Source organism: Rhineura floridana, chromosome 3 (genome assembly GCF_030035675.1).
Source record: "Rhineura floridana isolate rRhiFlo1 chromosome 3, rRhiFlo1.hap2, whole genome shotgun sequence".
NCBI lineage: Eukaryota > Metazoa > Chordata > Lepidosauria > Squamata > Rhineuridae > Rhineura > Rhineura floridana.
In genome coordinates, this window is record NC_084482.1 from 2,334,065 (window position 1) to 2,354,853 (window position 20,789).

At 45.3% G+C, this 20,789-nt stretch overlaps 1 protein-coding gene and 1 pseudogene across 3 annotated transcripts in view; one reads left to right on the forward strand and one right to left on the reverse strand.

The window, feature by feature from the left end:
- The first annotated feature begins 2,776 nt into the window (after positions 1-2,776).
- LOC133381994 (RIB43A-like with coiled-coils protein 1) lies at positions 2,777-7,157 on the forward strand (annotated as a pseudogene).
- An 851-nt stretch (positions 7,158-8,008) lies between these two features.
- LOC133379145 (structural maintenance of chromosomes protein 1A-like) overlaps positions 8,009-20,789 on the reverse strand; it is a 39,491-nt gene continuing 26,710 nt past the window's right edge. The window contains exons 10-14 of one of the 3 annotated variants that reach the window (XM_061613794.1): positions 16,994-17,062; positions 15,499-15,663; positions 15,252-15,416; positions 12,701-12,809; positions 8,009-8,177 (exon numbers count right to left, since the gene is read on the reverse strand). In XM_061613794.1, the coding sequence (XP_061469778.1) occupies positions 8,065-8,177; positions 12,701-12,809; positions 15,252-15,416; positions 15,499-15,663; positions 16,994-17,062 (621 nt within the window). In that variant the 3' untranslated portion in view covers positions 8,009-8,064. Of the gene's footprint in view, positions 8,178-11,827; positions 12,810-14,476; positions 14,672-15,251; positions 15,417-15,498; positions 15,664-16,993; positions 17,063-20,789 lie in introns of those variants that run through there. The other 2 variants (XM_061613796.1, XM_061613795.1) reach the window with 2 other exon arrangements.

Consider the following 20,789-nt stretch of genomic DNA (forward strand, 5'->3'; position numbering starts at 1 on the left):
GTATTTAGAATTGCAGCCTTCAGGAGCCTCCATCTTTACTCCCCAAAGCTCCCATCTAACATCTCCACACTAGGCGCCTTTGTCTCTGCAGTGGCCTTCTGGTGACTGCCCTGGCCTGAAGGCACTTAACCCTTCTTGCTGAAAGCAAGCAGGCTAGATTAAATGTTCCCTACCGAGGCTCCATCTTTTAGCTAAGATGTCTAGCTTAATTTCCAATCGGATATCTTTTTTAATTGTACGCTCCAAGCAACTATAAATGATGCTTAATGTATCATGCTTAATGACATCACTGGGGCTGTGTGACATCACTAGGGCCCACCTGTGACATCACTAGGGCCCGCCCCTCAAATCTCAGGTTTGGGGATGCTTCTGACCTGGCAACCCTACACAGCACAGAAAAAGATCAATTCTACAAGGCTGTACAAGAAAAGAAAGAATATTAAAACACTTAAGAGACATTGTAGTAATAAAATGAATTTTGAGAAGCTTTTTAAATTACTAGACGCTCCAAAAGGTTTGAAATTTACATTATGCTATAATCTTAAAGAAAATTTTTATAAAATGATGTATCGTTGGTACATGACTCCAGAAAAGTTGTCAAAAAAGTATAGTAATGTTTCTAATGTATGTTGGAAATGTAAACAACAAGAATTATTTTGGGCACAGATAGGTAGAATGATGCAAAAAATCTTAAAGATAAATATTCAGTCAAAGCCAGAATTTTTTTTATTGGGTTTTATGGATAAACAAAAGGAAAAGAAATATGGAAGAATAATATTATATATGATTACGGCAGCAAGATTATTATATGCACAAAAGTGGAAAATGGAATTAATACCAACAACGGAAGAATGGCTATTGAAATTAATGGCCTTAGTAGAGATGGACAAATTGACATGCCTTCTCAGAGAAAAAACGACAGATACATTTCTTAAGGAATGGAAGCCTCTTTTGGACTTTTTGTTGAAAGAAGAAAATGAAATGATGATAATGGGATTTGACAATTAATTAAGATAGACTTTGGAAAAAAGTGAATTTCGTATGTTTTAGGGGACAGGTTTGATATATATTATATACTTATAGCTGATCTGTGACAAATCGGAAGTCAAGTTTTTCTTTTTATTTTTGTTGTATTGTTTTTATTGTTTGATTTTGTTGTGTTTGTTTTATGAAAATTTGAATAATAAAAATTATTATATATATATAAAAAAGAGACATTGTAGTAATAAAATGAATTTTGAGAAGCTTTTTAAATTACTAGACGCTCCATCTATGCAGGAGAAGAAGAAGCCGACAAAAAAGAGTATGCAAATTGAACAAAATCCTTGCGTCAATACTAAAGCTCCACATGAGGTTCTTGTGCCTCTCCCACGTCTCTCTCTGCCTAATACCAGTCTACAGACCCAAGTCTTTGACCAACAAGATCCATGGTCAATGTTACCTAAGGAACCCAAATCACCCTTGGGAAGGGTAAGAACCACAAGATGGGCCTTAGTTCTAAACCGTTATAAACTGGTCTTGGCCAACTACCCCAAACCCGCTGGCTTTCTAACTCAACAAGATTGTAAAAGCCACCTATTAGAAACTCTTCAAGGTGGTACAGCAGGGGCTTTAAAGATTGATGACATAATACAAATTGAGCATCTGTTCCACAATTATGTCAATGGTCGTGCTCTGGTGTCTTTTAATGATTTAGGAAGAGCTAAGTGGGTGCTTGATAATAGAGACTTCCTCTACACGCCGGGGTCTATTCGTGTCAAGGGTCTTTGAGAATCTAGCCCCCCCACAGAAGCTAACCACTCATCCCATGCAGGGTACAAATGCTGCTCTGCCACAACCAGCAAATAAGCCAGGATATAATTTGATCGACCTTGAGTCCGAGACAGTATCTTCCCAGCCCAGTACTCGGGCTCCACAGTCACCGGTACATCAGAAGGAAACAGACACCGTTGACCACTCATCAGCGTCCAAGGAGCTGAAAGAATTGCTTATTGTTTAAGCCTGTATAACCTCCACTGCTAAAGGAGAAAGTGGGAAAATAATGGGAGGATACCCATAATAAAAGTGTCTCATCCCATAGGGAACAGGAAGTTACAAATAAAAGTTAATCAGTGTCGCCCTGCCTGGCCACACTGAATCTGAAGTGATTAGTGGTGGAAGCTGTAAGGAGGAAGCTTCTAATAAGAGGGACATTAGCCCTGAGAAGGATCAACAGCACTCTGCCTGTTCACATTGGCCATTTTCCCACCCCACCCCAAACATTCAGATCTGGGGGGAAATGCAGAAAATCCTGGAATGCACTAATTTGGTAGTGAACGTCATCTGGATCTTCATAAAAGTGATGCAATTGCATGCCAAAAGGTTAGTGTAAAAGTGACCAGGGGTAGAAATAACCAAAATTTGCTTAATGTATATAATGCTTACATGTTGTTGTTGTTCTGTATTATTATTTCCATTTATAGACCACTTACTATCTAAAAGATCTCAAAGCAGTTTACAATAGAATACACAAGGTACAATAAAAAGTATCAAATTAATTGACAAAGCAAAATACATAAACAATATCCATATACATAAACATATACAGGAATAATGAATAAAACTCAAAAGCTTCTGGTGCTGCGCCTATAAATGACAGAATTTAGGTTTGGTTCCCTTGGGGCAGAATTTTGGTATATTCATCAATCTACTGTGGAATATCCGCCCCTTTCCTAAGGGAGCACTCGTCGTGTTTCAGCAAGGTGTGTATGTGTGACTGAACAGAGCACACAGCGCAATGCCTGGCTGCATCCTGTGCTGCTCTTATACAGATGCAGATCGGGCGCAGTGTGACAAGATTGCGCAGATGCTGGAGGAAGAAGAGCGGCAACGGAAAAGGCAGCTTAACCAGGCTGTGGTGGATTTCCGTGAGTGGGAACAGCAGCCCTCCATGAGCCGTGAGTGGGACATCCATGACCCATTGGCAGTACGGAAGGGGCACCCAGCCCGGGTGAGTGACGATGACCCCCGCTGTGGCCCTTCTAGCATGCAGCGTTTTACTGGTGAGGACCTGAACGCGCTTGCTCGGCAAAAACTGCACAAGGAGCAGAACAAACGTGCCCTGGAGGAGCAGAGGAGTGAACGGGAAAAGGACCTCGCTGGCCGCAAATATGCCGGTATGTTCGGTTTGGGGTGTGGTGTGTGAAGCGGCATTGCCCTTGAGATAAGTTGCATAGACACAGGAGTGCTTGCTGGTGTTGTGTGAGAGAATGCTGTGCAACTGCCACTGTTGCCAACGGCATATAAAGAAGAACATCCAGTTAGTTCCAGCGTTGGCTTTGCTCAAAACACTTGGGTGCCTCAGGTGGGGAAAACCAAATGGCCACATACCTAATCTAATCTAGGGCAGCCTTTCCCAACCGGTGTGCCTCCAGATGTAGTTGGACCACAACTCCCATCAGCCCTCAGCCATTGGCAATGCTGGCTGAGGCTGATGGGAGTTGTGGTCCAACAACATCTGGAGGCACACTGGTTGGGAAAGGCTGATCTAGGGTGTAATATACTAGGACATTCTCCGGTACAACCTTGATCCCACCCATGTGCATGTACATACCTGGTAGTGTTTTCCTAACTTTTCAGCATGCCTCCCTGGAGTCTCCACGATTCCCAGGTGTGTGGCAGACCTTTCTGCACACCATGTTCCCTGCTACAAACGTGGCCTCAATTCTGGGTAACAATATAGACCTGCAAGCTGTATTTGGGTTCCTGGGCACAACTGGATGGCTGCTTTTGGTTTTGACTTACTGAGAACAAGTTGCTGATGAAGGAATCCTCTTGCATTTTGCATTTCCAGCAAGCCTAGTGGGTGGTACAACATAGCCTAACTGCTGCTGTGCAATAAACCTCAATATACCTATCTGGACAACCCTCATTGAAATGAATGGGAGCTTGCAGTATGGCTTGCATAGCAGAACTATCCAGTGAATTATACTTGCCCTTCGACAGATTTGTCTCTCTCTCTGTTGCCTATAAAGCAGGGAGGGGGAAACTTTGACCCTTTAGATGTCGTTGGACTCCAACTCCCATCAGCCCCAGCCAGCATGGCCAATAGCCAGGGATGGTGGGGGTTGAGTCCAGCAACATCTGGACAACCACAGGCTCCTCACCCCTTCTTTAATGGCACCCAAAACCTGCTTCCCAGGTTGACTGCCTCACTTTACCTCATAGTAGAGCCATCTCTGGAACACCTACAACTTCCCTGGCTTTTTTTCCAACCTGGACCATTGATTCCATGGAATGAAAAGGGGAATGTGTTTATCCAAGTGATTTATCCATAGATTTATCCAAGTGAACCAGTCCGTTGGAGGTAGATCCTTAAGATTCCACCCCAGTGTATACCCAGCCAGCCCATATAAAGACATGCCATGTCCGTACATAGACATAGCCAAAGCTATACAGTCTTCCCTGGCTATCTTATGTTGCACTAAGTCAGTAAATGCAGTCACTCCATTCAAAAGCAGAATACTGGGAATGGGGAACCCTGCAGATTTTGTTAGTTCTGCTTCCATAGTGCACCTGCAGCTTTCATTGAACTGCACCCTGCTGGGGTCGGCTATCTGTAGATGCACAGTAGCCAACCCTATGGTGTTCTCTTCCTGCCACGGTGTGTTCCGGAGCTGTCCAAGAGTGAACATGGACCAACTATTAGGAGACACTGTTACTGAATGCTGCTCTAGGGCTAGTCGTTGGTTCCCCAGACTGATTACCGGTTTTTTAATGGCCTTGCCTTCTCATGTTCTGCTGCCAGCTCAGTGGTACACCGTTAAGTTAAAGCACAGGTTTCTTCAGGCAAGAATAGGTGCTGATGAAACCGCTGACAGTGTTTCTGCTGGACCGGCAGGCTTCCACGTTAGAGTGAATCCCACTGTTAGAATTATGGAAGGAAGCCATCACTTGGATTATTACCATCCCTACAAGCCCTATTGAAATGGATAGGAGCTGCACAACAGCACAGATCTGGCACTCTCCCACTCTGCTACTCTTATGGCACCCCAAATCCACTGCCTCACTTTGCCTTATGGTAGGATTGTCCCTCTCTTTGTCTGGATCGTGACAACTTGTCAGTTTGATTTGCTGGTCTGCCACTTTCCTTGTAGATATCCTGGAAGACAAAAAGAGGATAGAGTTGGACCTACGAGCCCTAGAGTTAGCACGTTTGGAGGAGGAATGTCGCAAGGCCAAAGCCATGGCAATAGCTGACTTTCATCGAGCCCAGGTACCAACACTGTGTGTTAGCTATAACTTGACCCAGAGAGCTGTCTAGATCAGCCTTCTCCAACATCATGTCCTCCAGATGTTTTGCAGTCCAACTCCCATCTTCTCTGACGATTGGGCATGTTGGGTGGGGCTTGTGGGAGTTGTAGTGCAAAAGAGCTAGACCCTGAAGAGGAACGAGCACAAACATGCAAATGCTAGTGCAGCAGCCCAACAACTAATTCTAAGGAGAACGAGGGCCCATCAGGACTCCTCTCTCTTCTCCTGCCTGAAATGAGGCCGCAGGGGTTGCTGAGCAGCAGCATCTAGCCCAGCAGCGTGAACAGGATGATAACCGTGCAGAGATCTACAACCACCTGACTGGTGACATCCTGACCGAAAATCCTGACATAGCCCAAAGCCTTGTGGGGCCACACCGAGGAGCAGCGTAAGGAGAACAAGGTAAGTGGCACAGAGCATTGTGGGTGCGGACTGGAGGGCTGCGCATAAGACACTCAGGCCAAGAAGAACTTGGGAGTTACACAAGTAATAACGACCACTGTACTAAGAGGATGTCCAGAAAACTGTGGGAACGTGTGCAATACAGGTGAGTAGGTATGTCTTTGCATAATAGGTAAGGTACAGGCATGTGTATGCTAGCTGACCATCAGTTGTCTGTCCAGCCCATTGCTGGGCTGTTTAGGCGACATTTTGAACTATGTGGCATAGCCTGCTTTGTGAGTTCAAGCATGGTCAAATATGCAATAGGGCAGAAGAGGCAGACTGATCCAAGGACAACCCTTTTCCTTACTGTAAGTCTTAGGCAGGTAGAGGATGAGGTTTCTCTCCCCCATATGAAGACACTGGCTCCGCCTGCAGAGGCTTATTAACTTGCCCTCATTCTGAGTTTTCCAAAGGTAATTTGCCATTCCAGTTGGAAATGGTGGCGAGAAAGCTGAAACGTGACCAAGATGCTGCCCTTTTCTTAAGCACAGTTCAAGTGTTCATAAAGTGCTTTATGTCTGTTATTTCCGCAGTCCCTTACAACAGCCCTGTATGGGAGGGCAGTACCCATTCCATATTAAATGTTGAGGGGGTGGGGTACTGGCTTGTTTAAGGCCATGACGTGAGTTCCTGGCAGGAGTGGAGATTTGAACCAGGGATTATACAGTTCTCTCTCTTTATGCTGCACTGTCTCTCAAGGTCTTTTGTCTCTCTTCCTCCCCATAGAGGCTGCGTGAAGAGGAGCGGCAACGGGATGCCGAATGGGACCGGCAACGGGATTTGGCTGCCCGTGCCACCATGGAGATGGAGGAGCAGGAACAGAATTTCCGCTTGCAGCTGAGAAAGAGCCTGGATGCTTATAACCAGGAGCTGGCGGATGCACAGAAGTCAAAGTAAGTAGCCCAGGGATGAAAGATCCCTTCACCTATGAGACAAGTCAGGCAGCCTCCTCAAATTAGAGGGGCTTAGGTGCCCTAAAGGGCAGCAGTATGAACAGGTGATAACATCTACTAGAAAAAGAGATGCTGTGGCTCACGTTTGTCTAAAACCAAAACCTTCTTGGCTCCGTGTCCTTCCTGCTAGTCCCTGCTGCTGTTTATTGTTGCCCCGTGATGAGGGAAAGGCATTATACAGACGCTTGGGGCCATTTTCGTTTTTTCTTCTTATATTTCAGGGTAAAGCCCTGCCATTGAGAACAAATACCAGGGCTGATCCTTGGCACTAATGAAGCAACACACCTAACTTCTGCACTGACCACAATTGCATTCTTTGTTTTACAGCTTACGATATCTAGAGAAAGAGGTCTACACCAATGCACCCACGGCCCAGTACCATCTGCAGTTTAATACTAGCAGCCGCTGACTGATGGATGACTAACCCAGTTCCAAAGCTGGCAGGAATAAATCAGTAAAGTATTTTTTGTATAGACAAAGGGAGCCATCTGGTGGCAATAAGGTAGAGATATAACTACTAAGCAATTGCTGATAACCAGGGACTACAAACAAGTTCTATTAGGGCCAGTTTACATCTCATGTGGAGTAGACTCTGAAACCACTCCACATGGGACCTTTGAGTGGGTGGATATCTGCATTGGCGTAGCAGATTGCCCAACCACGTTGCAAGCTATTGTGTACAAATGTCTTACTATGTGACCTTAGCGAAGGAAATTAGGAGTGACTGGGATGGTTTCTTTTGCACATGCTTATCAGAATAGGGTGCTTTAACACACAATGTGGAAATCATCTCTATAAGCCCTTTCCCGGGAGGATCAGGTGCTAGTCTGGGGCCTGCAGGGTGGTTCAGCTCACAGTAGTTTATCATCCACAACAGCCAAGGACTACAAGATCAAAGCCAGTCGAGCTACCTGCAGGCTCAGCTGCCTGCTCTCAACACGGAGGTAGTCTAGGCTAAGTACTTATTTATTATACAGCCACACGAGAGGCTGTATACTATAGCCAGTGTGGATTTTTCACATTCCACATTGTTAAATTGACAATACCCCCCATGCCATTCTGGTGCTTCCCATAAGCTCATTTCAAAACAAAACCTTACAAACGTATAGTCTTGAACTCAGAAATGCTTGCTTAACAACCCTCTCAATTTTCATGGTGATACACAAAACAGTCAGAGAGAATAGAGAGTTCAAAGTCTAAAAAGGGGGGGGGAGAAACCCAACCCCCTTTTGGACTTTTTTCTGTCAGAGTACAGTAGGGCCCCGCTTTATGGCGCTTGGTTCATGCAGCGGTTTTCAATTTGCACCTTGTCCCGTTTTTGCGGCGCTGGTTCCTGTCCTCCAGCAAAGGCACACCTGACGCTGTGAGTGTGTCATCAGAGCTTCCTCCCACAGTTGGGCTGATGGGAGTTGTAGTTGAAGCAAGGACGTTGCTCTGAGTGTCGGGCGTCATTTTGTCTACAGTACAGTATTGAATTGGTGCATGCTCCTGTAGTGAAACACATGCATGTGTAGGGAAAAGGCCATTTCCTCACAACAGATGCAGAAAAGACATTTGGATCGCTCACAACAGTTGTGTAAGCACTGCATTTATTACAGGAGGAAAAAAACCCTTTTTTTCCTGCAAAGCTTCTCTGCAGCACAAGTATCTCCCAGTGATTGTTTCACAATTGACTGGACATTTGGGAGCCCAGGGATAGTTCAGCCAGCATGCTCTCAAACACAGGGAGGGAGGCGAAGGGCAATCAAGGTGAGGCGGCGAACAGACAGGCGCAAGGCTAAGAGGTCGGGGGGGGGGAGGAAATCCAGGCAGCAAACAGGCAGGCGCGAGGCTAAGAGGTCGGGGGGGGGGGACAATCCAGGCGGCGAATAGGGAGGCGCGAGGCTAAGAGGTCAAGGGGGGACAATCCAGGCAGCGAACAGGCAGGTGCGAGGGAGAGAGGTCAGGGGGGACAAGTGAAAGGGTGAACAGGCTGGGGAGGGAGGCAACGCAGAAAAGCGGAGCATCGATCAGCTGTTGAGGGGGGAGCTCCCTGCACTACAGCTGATCGATGTTCCGCTTTACGGCAGGGGCCTGGTCCCTAACCCGCCATATAAGCGGGGCCCTACTGTGCTCATAATCTGCTGAAATTCATTAAGAATCAGCCATGTTCACAGAGTACCTGTAATCCTATTACTGACCTTGCCTCATACTCTGACCTTCATCTTCTACAGTTTAAAAGTTAAAAAATTGCCTGGCTGATTTTTAATTAATTTAAGAAATTTTGCACTGAACTGTATGATAGTGTTGGGCATGTTCAGTAAGAACCAATTGTCAGTACTGTATTCTAAAAGCCAGACTCAAGCTGATGGGCTTGCCTAACCAGGGGGCCACACTCACACCAGACCTTTATTTCACTTGAGACAGTCATGGCTTCCCCCAAAGAATCCTGGGACGTGTAGTTTGTGAAGGGTGCTGAGAGGAGACTCCTATTCCACTGACAGAGCTCCAGTGGCCAGAGTGGTTTAACAGTCAGCCACTCTGATTGAAGGTCTGGGAGGGGAACAAGGCATCTCCTAACAACTCTCAGCACCCTTCACTAACTACAATTCCCAGGATTCTTTGAGAGAAGCCATGACTGTTCAAAGTGAAATAAAGGCCTGGTGTGGATATGGCCAGGGACAGCTTTGGTTTACATTAGGGTGGGAGGCTACATGTGTCTACTGCAGAATAAAAAGGTGGGGGAAACGCTGAAAAGCAATGATACTGTTCACAATGTTTTCCTTTTGGAAAGGAAAGGGGCTTCCCCTCTGCCCAGTGCCCACCCACCCAATCTTCTCCACTGCCCCTCCCCCCGTCAGTTTTACTTATCCTAAGCATGATTGCTTGGGAGTAAATCCCATTGAACTCAATAAACGTGCAAATGATCAAAACTCTCCTCCCCCCCTCCTCCCTTCTCCCCGTCCTTCCTCCCCTCCTCCTCTTCCCCTCCTCATCCCCTGTGGTCAGTTTCAACTATGCAAAGCATGATTGCAGGGGAGTAAATCCCACTGAACTCAATAAGCATGCAAATGATCAATCCAGGATCCCATTTCTTACTTCCCGGATTACATTTGCACAGGATCCCATCTCTTACTTCCCAGATTAAAAAGCAGAGAAATTCACTAATAGGGAAAAAACCTTGCGGTTTAAGAACACAAATGAATTGCTGTTTTTAGTTTGCAGGTGTTACACGAGAATGAAAGATTTATTATGCTTTTTAATTTTGATGGATTTTACCTTATGTATTTTTATATACTCTTGTATGTATCTTGTAGTTATTTTATGTTAAGCAATTTGTGAATTCTAAAAATAAATCACTAATAGGCTAAAAACCTTGCGGTTTAAGAATGTACCTATAGCCCACAGCTATTCTATCAAACTTTAAAAAGCAGGGAAATTGGTCAGCTATAGTGAATGCACCAAGGGAAGCAGGAGACCTGACCTCCTCTGAGATATTGTACTGCCCTACAGATTGGTCAAAATGCAAACACCATTTGGGGTGGTCTTTCACAGTCCAATCCACTTCCTGTGTAACATGCACCTCTGAGCATATGCTGAGCGGTGGCAATGTCTGCAATCAGCCCAAATAATAGAAAGAAATGTGCTGTGCTGATCTTGTTTTAGCCGGGAGGAAGCAACAATATTAAGACAGTTGATATAGTTCAGATGGCCACTTTAAATATGTCTGATTTACTTTGCAACTTTAGTGAAGTTTCCTATAGGAAATCATTTTCTTTTGTTTCTATTTCTGTGAATATGTGAAGTACAGCAAAGTACAGAAAAACTCCAAAAATAATCGTGGAATAATGCCACTGACTATTCTGCAGAATAGTCTCCAGTGGACATCAGGAGTGTCTCAGTTTGCACAAGATAAAACAGTGGGAGGTGAAATATATTCTAGTAAACTTCTAGGTGTGCTCTGTGTTTTTAATTGACTGTGCCCACCTTGCCTTAAATGAAGTGGTTTAAACAGAGCAGGCTGAAAACATCCGTCCTCTTTTTTCCAACAGATGGAGTCATTCCTGAAGTAGCAACATATTGGAATCAGTCTGATTTTACATCAAACTGCAGTTTCAGATTCCACTGTTAATGCACCCAAAATAGAAATAGACCATAACCTCCAATTTGAAACACAAAGGCTGTCTTCACCATCATATGACATTGACCAATAACGAGGCTTTGAAATTAATAAAAATAAATTTGACAGATTTCTAGGATGAATAATGAGGGAAATAAAATTTTCTACATTAGATTCTCTGTAGAAACACAGGAAAGAAACAAAGTAAGAAGAACACCAACAAACATATACAAATATAATTCTCCATCTTTGGAGATGGCAGGTGTTGCCACCACTCACCATATGCTCAGAGGCACGTTACCAAATTCTTCCAAGGTACACAGGAAGTGGATTGGACTGTGAAAGACCAACCCAAATGGTGTTTGCATTTTGACCAATTTGTAGGGCAGTCCAATATCTCAGAGAGGAGTTCAGGTCTCCTGCTCCCCTGGTGCATTCACTATAGCTGACCAATTTCCCTGCTTTTTAAAGTTTGGTAGAAATATCTGTGGGCTATAGGTACATTCTTAAACCGCAAGGTTTTTAGCCTATTCGTGATTAATTTTTAGAATTCACAAATTGCTTAACATAAAATCACTACAAGATGCATACAAGAGTATATAAAAATACATAAGGTAAAATCCATCAAAATTAAAAGCATAATAAATCTTTCATTCTCGTGTAACACCTGCAAACTAAAAACAGCAATTCATTTGAAGACTTGAGCATGCTTGCCATTATGCAATACAAGGCTAAAGCTGGAATCCAGAAAGGCACTCTGCTCCCATTCACTGTGATCTCTGCTTTCATGTACAGCAACCTAACTTGATATGACTTTTCTTGTTGCAGAAGTGTTTTGCCTGAGTTTTAGTCCTCAAAAATGAGAGAAAAGGCAGGGGGAAACTTGCAGTGGGTCATAGTCAGGGCCTAGGATTTCCCTGCCCTGCTCCTTTCAAAAATGCTCCCCTCTAACTACCACCGTCTGCTGACTGTCTGCTCCCCTGCCTTGTTCTGCTACCCCGCCCTTTTCCCCCCAAGAAGCATGTGGAAGCTTTAGAAATGAGTTGCTTACTTAACTTTATTTGCACAATTTGTTCTAAGATTTTTGTTTCCTTCACATTGATTTTTTTTTTGGTTCAGGGTATCCATCCAATCCTCATTATGGAGTAAGTAAAAGAGACAAAAAGGATCAAGTGTAGCTGTAGAAAAGATGCTGAACAGGAACACAGCTGTCATTGGATTTGGAAGTAAAAAAATGATAGGACTTCTGGATTGTAATGTACATTTGTATTGGGTTAAAGGTCTAGTGTCCAGGATTTTCTAGACTGTCCCACTAGCAGTAGAGGAGAGGACTCAGACAGGACACAGAAGTAATGATTCATTTATTATGGTCCAGATGTTAATCATTTGTTTTGCTAGCCCAGATTCCAGTGAAGAAAGCATGGCATAGGCAGCCATGATCAAAGTACCATCATTATAGTCCAATGTGAACAAAATCCCCTGAATAGTGATGGGGAAGACAAGCCCTCTTGCTCTTCCAGGCCAAGGCTATAGCTTTAAGGCTGCATTCGTACAGCCCCATCAAGCTGGATCACCTCACCGTTGAGCATGGGGTTCTCTACTATGCATTGCACAAGGTGGGCATACTCCCCTGGAGCGCCAAGACGAGTTGGAAAGGGCACCTGCCGTGCTAGGAATGTCCGCACTTTCTCAGGAAAATACACGACATTCAGAACAGGTTACAGAATAGGCAAATTTGCATAGATTCCTCCAATTGGCACAATTCTACCCCCCCCATTTCTGTGCCAAGCTAACACAAATTCTGTCACGTACACACAACCCTGTCATTGACCCTCTGCCATTCCAGCCCTAAGGACTCTTCAAAAATTCTATGTTTTTCTCCAAAAGACCAGATCCAGGGCAGGATTGGTACCTGGTGCAACGGTAACAACTCTGATCCCCATGGGGGCAAGATCCCGGGCAATGGGCAGTGTCATCCCCACGATGCCTCCTTTGGAAGCAGAATAGGCAGCCTGGCCAACCTGGAAGATAAACAATGGTTCTCTAAAGATAACAGTCCAAAAACACACTAAAATCAAAGGTAGTTCCCTGAACTATACATGGAGGGTGGGTTACAGTGTGAAGGCTGAGAAGCATCAAAACAAGGCTGCTAAAGGAATAGGAAGCCTAAGCAAGGCAGAGGAGAAGCAGAAGTCACTCTGAATTGGTAGCAGGAGAAAGGAGAGAGAAGGCAAATAATATTTTGGAACCAGCCACTGGGATTCCAGCATAGTGCTGGCCAACTTCTTTGGGCAAATGTATAAATAAATCAAGTACAAGGTGGTACTACTCTACTCTTCATTGAAGAACATATATAGCCCCCATGCCTTAGCACACCTTTAGTCTACAGGCCACTGCAGTACAGAAGGAGGAGGCAGCAACACAGGCCTGTCTCAGTGCCATAGGCATGCCCATGGGTCTCCCTCTGCTCCGGCCAGAAGTTCCCTGAATCACTGGCTGCTTCTAAACTAGGGACCGGCTACCCTTGGATTAGTTCAGCTTTGTTATCCAGGTTCCTCCCAACACAAAGTCTAGTGTGATCCTACAGCAAACTTGTGATTTAAAGAAAAACAAAAAAACCTCACACTTACAAGATTAATATTCCCTTTACTCCCTTGCCACTATACATTCAGACCAAGCACATATGTAGCAACAACTCAAGTGATGACTTAGGGCAGCAATGCTCCCAGAAATGCAAGAAAGCAGTGTGCAGCCTGTCAGGTAAATCCCTTCTGTATGGGGTGCGCAGTGTGGGATTACATGATGCAGTCCGTTTGAGCTCACAAAGCTTCTTGAACTAATCCTGTCTAGACAACATCCCAACAGATAGCTGTGTATGCGTTTTTAAAGCCGTTTAACACGACTATAATTTCTGAAGATCTTTTCGTTTCAGTCAACAATTTGTGATTTATCTGAACATCAGGTATATACACACACTTTCAATCAACGTTTCAACGTTTAAAGATTCTGGTGACTCACCAGATATGAAAGTAAAAATTAACCCTTTAAGAATACACCTCTCAAACTTTTCAGATTAATTTTCAGCCATTCTTCACTCTTATGTACACTCCTGATGCTGTATAGCAGGAATGGGTAACCTGTGGCCTTCCATTGTTGGACTACAATATTCCCTGACTATTGATCATGCTGGCTGGGCTAGTGGGAGTTGTAGTCTAAGACCTTAATGCTCCTGCTCAGGCCCTCCCTTAGCCTGTGCAGGGCCCAGGGCAAAAGCATAGTTGGGGGCCCCCCACATTCTTTCTCTCTTTCAAACCTCCCACCCAGAATAAGCCGGCAAGCACTGCCTGTAAACGTGCTGCACAGCTGATGAGCGGGCGGCAGGCAGCACAAGGAAGCCACTCAGGCAGGGGATTCAAACCTCCCGCCTAAAAGCCTCAGGCACACCTGCTTCACAGCTGATGAGTGGAGAGGGGGAAAACTGCTCAGGTACGCAGCTGAAGAGCGGGAGATTCCCCAAGAGTGGGAAGCAGCTGGCGAGACTGCATGGCTTAAAAGAAACCCCCCCCGTGGCAGCCCAGCTTCTCATCGCCAAGCGTGGGGCCCGGGGCAACTGCCCCCCTTCCCGGTGCCTAGGGGCAGCGCTGCTCCTGCTATTATATTAGAATATTACCAAGCACCTGCATGTGTACAGTTTAATGTAGCATCAGCTGGGTGTTGCCAACCAGGCTAGTTGGGAGAGAGGCTTGGGACTCGCCTGTCCCTCAAAGGCGGCCACACTGGCAGTGTTAATGATCACCCCCCTGTGTCCATCTGAGTCAGGCTCATTCCGTCCCATCTCGCCTGCAGTCAGACGAATTACATTGAACGTTCCAGCAATATTCACCTGGGGAACACAGACAAATGAACCTTATACACCCAAAGCTCTACCCCATCCTTTAAGGCCAATAGTGCCAGACAACATAACTTTGCTCCAATGGCACACATTAGAACTCTGGGCCTAGCAAACACCATCTCTTCCTCACTCTAAATCATAATCACCTATGCTAGTAGCAGTTCCCTGAATCCTAATCCTTACTTAGCCACATCTGCATCATCCACACACAAGAGTGAGATATTAGCAGGCTTAGGTGAACCCCAATGTTTACAAAAATACAAAGCATCTTTAGGAAAAATAGCCCTTCAGAGACCCAAAAAAACAGCCCCAGGAGGACTAAGCATGCTGAATAGCTACAGAATGCTGACTGGCTGTTGGAGGTTGGGAGACTGAAATGGAAAACTGAGGGATGGGATGGAATATCTTGGAAAGGGACATGGCTGGCTGGCACCCAAACAGGAGCACTTTACAATGCAACATTTTGTTGCAGGACCCACTTGACCAGTAAAGTATCTTCAGTTTTCTGCTGCCGCTTGCCAGGCAAGAAGGGTTCAAGAAATGGCTGGACCAAGAGCAGAATTGTACTCACGTTAATAACTCTTTGGAAGTCCTCCAACTTGTGAGGAAGATCCTTATTCATATTATAGGTCTTGACAGCCACTGCGATCCCAGCACAGTTCACTGCCACATCCACACGCCCAAACTTCTCCCGTGCCAGCGTAAGGGCAGCCTTCACATCTGACTCCGATGTTACCTGGGAAAAGAGGGAGAGATCAGCTCAGCAAAGCTGCTACATCTGTCCCAAACTCTTAAATGCCCTTTCCGAAGATCCCTACATCAGCAGGAGCAAAGATGCATCTCTCTCCCAGCGATCTGGCCACGCTCTCCCCGTCAGACTTAGGCAGATCCACAAGCACAGCACTGCCTCCTTGTTGCACCAGCCGCTCTGCTGTGGCACGGCCAAGCCCTGAAGCCCCACCAGTGACCAGGCCAACCAATCCCTGCAGGTAAAAAAACCCAAAAAACTGTCATTCAAGTAAAGCAGACCTACAGAGAGACCTGAAGTATGACATGCCTTCTGGGCCATCACTCACAGATATACCCTGATGCTGCCAGGGCTTTCCTGACTTTGAAAAACACACCAGTACCTAAGAAAAATAACATTCTCATCTAAGAGGCAGAAATTCAGCAAGTGGATTTTTCCTCCAACACAGATACTATTTTGGGGAAATTGCCTGTCATACAGCTGTTTGAAGCAAAGGTACCTTACCAGAGCTTTGGAAGGGAGGGATAAGAAGATAACCCTATTTTCCTAGGATATACTCCCCCATCCCTTACAAACAGCCGCCGCCGTGATCACATCACGCCGGTGTTATTTCATCTACATTGGCTTCCAGTTGTTTTCCGGGCCCAATTCAAGGTGTTGGTCTTAACCTTTAAATCCCTATACGGTCTCGGCCCAGTTTTCCTGAAGGAGCACCTCCAGTACCACCAACTAAGCCGCCCGACCAGATCAGCCACACAGGGCCTTCTCTCCGTCCCACCAACGAAAACAGCTAGGTTGGTGGGGACTAGAGAGAGGGCATTCTCAGTGGCGGCCCCCACTCTCTGGAACTCCCTCCCGTTCGATCTTCGCCATGCCCCTTCCCTAGATACATTTCGCCGAGCCTTAAAAACATGGCTCTTTGGACAGGCCTTTGGGGTCCCCAGGGTGGGCTAATTTCTTTATATTGTTTTAAAATTGACTATTGATGGCCCTGTACTGCCGCTTTTTAAAATGGTTATTGTTGACTGCATTGTATTTTATTATGTATTGTATTATTATGTATTGTTGAATTTAATGTTGTACGTCACCTAGAGTGGTTTCGGCCAGATAGGCGACACAAAAATTAAATTTATTATTATTATTATTATTATCCCACAAAGCTCAGTGCCTCAAATAGCTACATGGCAGACCTGGATGTTAAACAAGGGCAGCTGCTTTCCCCACACCTCTAGACGAATTTAGGGGAAAGCAACACTTGTTGCATGTCTGCCTGTCATGCAGATCTTAAAGGCAAGGGGTCCCACCCCTTTTTAAAAAATCGTCCATAAAGGAAGAACGATCTCCTCCATACCTTCCCAGAAATATTTTGTTTTGTTGCATATATAAAACGGTCTCTCTCTAAGCCATTGGTCTTTCCCAGGATCTGGCCTCTCCTATTGCCCAGCACCGTTATGCCCCCCCTCCTCCTCCCCCGGTTGAAGGAACGCCCTCGAAGCTCGTCAATGTGTGCCCTCCCGGGTCCCGTAGGGGCATTCTTGGATTTTTTTTTAGTGCCGGTGAATTACCTTCACGCTCCTCAATGACGCCGCCATGTTGCTGCGCGAAGGGCCGAAAGGCTCAGCTCCGCCCACTTCCTGAGAAGGAGAAGGAGGGGAAGAGGTAGGAAGGAAGGAAAGCGAGAGCTTCCGCTGTTGGGCTGAGCTTGTGCCTAAGGAAAGAAAGAGCGCGTTGGGATTGCAACCGGATCCCATGCCGGTTTACTCGGAAGGAAGTCCCGCTGATTTGAATAAAACGAAAGTGTAGTTAATGGAACTTTCTCGTCTTGGGCTCCTCCACAAAAATCGCGTGCCAGAGTAAATCCTCACGAGGCGCCACGAGACTCTTTTGCTGCCACTGGCTGAGCCTCTGGAATTTGTCCCAAGTTAAGAGTGCCTAAGGTTGCAGCCTTAAACAGAAGATATGCAGCCTCCTCCTGTGCAAGATTATTCGTAGGGAAGTTGGAATGACTGCGTTCCATCAGGTTTAGTTGGAAGTGTGCCTTAAAGGAGGGGGGGGGGAGACGAGACAGACTGATGCAGAGGTTCGCGTGCACGCACTCAACCTTTGCTTGGGCTTCATGAATAGATAGTGGCTTGCAGATAAGAAATATGGTCCCTACTTTTTCTCTGTAATATTAGTATTCTTATTATAGGATTAGGGGGTGGGGCCATTGCCAGCTGGGGAATTAGATCCAAGAGGACCACTCTTCACATGACATTTTAGGTGTACCCCAAATCTGTGGCACGTAAATAAGAGCTGCCAAACAGAATTATTTTGCATAAGTACAAAGCAGGGAACCAGAATTGGCTGTGGGCTCCCTGTGAAGTATACAAGTGATGGCAAAGGAGACTTGCTGCTGTGTAGTGTGTCAGCTGTGCTTATTGAGAGATCCCCTAGGATACATTTAAACCAGCAGATTGTTTGCTTGCTTGGCTGCTACCACTAATATTTGGGGGACATTTTTCCTTACTTTGTAGTGGGAGACCACGGTTCGAATCCCCACACAGGCAAGAAGCTCACTGGGTGACCTTGGGCCAGTCACTGCCTCTCAACCTCAGAGGAAGGCAATGGTAAACCCCCTCTGAATACCGCTCACCCTGAAAACCCCATTCATAGGGTTGCCGTAAGTCAGGATTGACTTGAAGGCAGTCCATTTCCATTTTCTTCCATTTTACAGGGAAGGGCAGACAGGGAGTGATTTGAGACTGGAATACACAGGTTTAGCTTCTGTAATGATTAGCGATTGAATGATTACATACGGTGTAAATTTACTGTTAAAAAAGAAAAGGGGTCATTAAGTTCCTCTTAACACCTCAAATGGCCAGAGTTAAAGGCCTACACTAGCCCCAGAAAATGCCCAGGTTTGGCAAATCTTGAAGAGCTGTAAACCAGCACATATATTCTTGTCATTTGACTGGTGGGCAGATTATATGAAATCATTTGGTTGATTTTAACAGCCATAAAAGAGCACAGAAAAGGAAACCGGTGTGAAACCATGGAAAAAAGGTCAAAACCATACCTTTATGTTGCTAAATCAGTATCTTACTTTTCACAATGATGTGCATCCTGTGTGAGGATCCACAAATCAGTGGAGGTCTTACATTTAATTCTGTAAAGTAACAGGGAAAGCTTCTAATATTCTCTGCCACAGAAGTAACACATTTTTAAAAGGTCACTGGCAACCCAAGAGAGGTAGGAAGTGCTTCTTTTACAGTGGCATCAGGCTGTAGCTATTACTGATGTAACATCAGTAACACAGGTTGGAGGGGAAAGGTTCTTACAGGGTATATGCACATCTATAGCACCTATTTCGCCTTCTCTGTACAGCCTTTTTGTTCTGTAGTAAATACAATGGAACACACATATTTAGCCTCTATGGAGCAAGAAGCAAGCCTCATCAGCTGCTAAAACTGCCTTCCAATCTGTGTCAAAATTTGACTCCTCCTTTTATGCATTCACCACTATAATCTGCATTAGTGGAGCCTTAACTGGCACTAATATATAGGGCTTGTTCCACAAATCATGCCTCAGGTTACCAAGTCATGCATGAAAGTTGTTAGGTCAGAACAAAACAGGTAATGGCAGCCACTGAATCAGGGGAGCTGAAAAGTACTTCTAGGTTGCTGTGATGGTTGACTTTCCAAGTAGAGTAGTGTGATGGGAAGCACATCGGGTTAAAAATTCCAAGTGGGAAGAGATCAGACAGAAGTGAGAGAGCAGAGGATCTGCAAGAATCATTAGCTCACTGACATCAGGCTGTTCATTAGCTAAGCGAATCCAGCTACGCAGACATTTTCTTCAAAGCACAGCCTCTGCATTAGTAGGCAGTATCAACAGTAGGACTGATCAGTGGAAGTTGCAACTTGAAAAAAGCTGATCCTCCACAACGTAGAAGTATGCTGAATTCCTTTTTAAAGGGGTAATTTGCCAAGGGGGGGGAGGGAGGGAGAGAAGAGAAATTCCTTTTTCACAGTTCAAATTTCTATGCAACCAACCAGTTTGGGATTTTCAGAGAACATTCTGAGCCTGAATTGATGTGCTATAGCCAAACTAGTTTTCTCCAAGAATTGATTCATGTGTTCTAAAAAAGAAACAAAGCCATGGAACAATCCTTCCAGCACTGAATCACTTTAGAATGCAAGGTGGATGGTTGTATGTTTGAATGCTTCCCCACATTGATAAATATGTCTTATACCTGAAAAACTAGCATGTCATAGTTAAGCCTAGGCTAAAATAACTCAGCCTGATGTGCTAACTTTCCACCTGCATTTTTGGATGTAGGGTTTACACATTCTCTTGCCTGTATTTTGGAGTAATTGCATTACAGGCTTTTCTGAACACCACAGAGTGTTTCCATCGCTGTGGAAATGGAGTTCCACTCACGCAACAGGACTTTTTCTTCCTCTCCTGCCCCCAAAATCTGCTCCACAGCATCCCACAACCCTCTGGAAATTTTGAGGGTGCACAGGGGGCTGTAGGGGAGAGAAGAGGGACGTTCCATTGAGTAAGCAGAAGTCTGCAATGTGAGCAGAACAGCATTGTTGGATACAATCCAATGAACGCAAGCTTTCTTTTTTCCTGTCAAAGAAATGGCAACCTTTTGGCTCTATCCTCACCAAACCTTCAGAGGTTCCATTGGGTTCACATCCATTAATCAAAAGATTTTTGAGGGGTGCTTCCTTCCTTAAGCCTCCTTCTGTACATTGCTGCCCACTGTGGGACCTTCAGAGTGCTCAAAATGTTGACTAAACCTCCTTTCAAGCCTCTTGCACCTGTCGCTGTCAAGTTTTTGAGCTGGAAGACTTTGTTCTTGGTGGCAGTTACCTCGGCTAGGAGAATGTCAGAACTGGCTTCATTCTCTGTGCGCAAGGAAGTGTGGGTATTGAAGCAGTGGCTCGATGAGTGCCTTCTGACCTGGGGGTCTCATCTTCCAGCGCTATCTCGTGTTGCATTGTGGATACTCTGTTCATAGGGTTTTCGTGGTAAGAGGTATTCAGAGGTGGTTTACCATTGCCTTCCTCTGAGTTTGGATGCATCTTAGTCTGGTGTCTCAGCTTTGACCATTCCGCCATGGGTGCCCCTGCTAGGAGTCTAGCCTTTTGCTCTAGACTCCTGACAGCATTGCTCTCAGCTTCTTCAACACTCTCAAACCCCCTCACCACATTAAGGTGTGCATCCTAAAGGGGGTCGTCCTCCATTACAGCAAGTTAAATTCAAATTTCCCGCTCTTGCATCCAAGCGCCTGCGTGTGCTTCGGTGCAGGGAGCACGCGTCATATTCTGTGGACCAATTGGCTCATAGGGGCAGAGTTAGAGGTTGGAC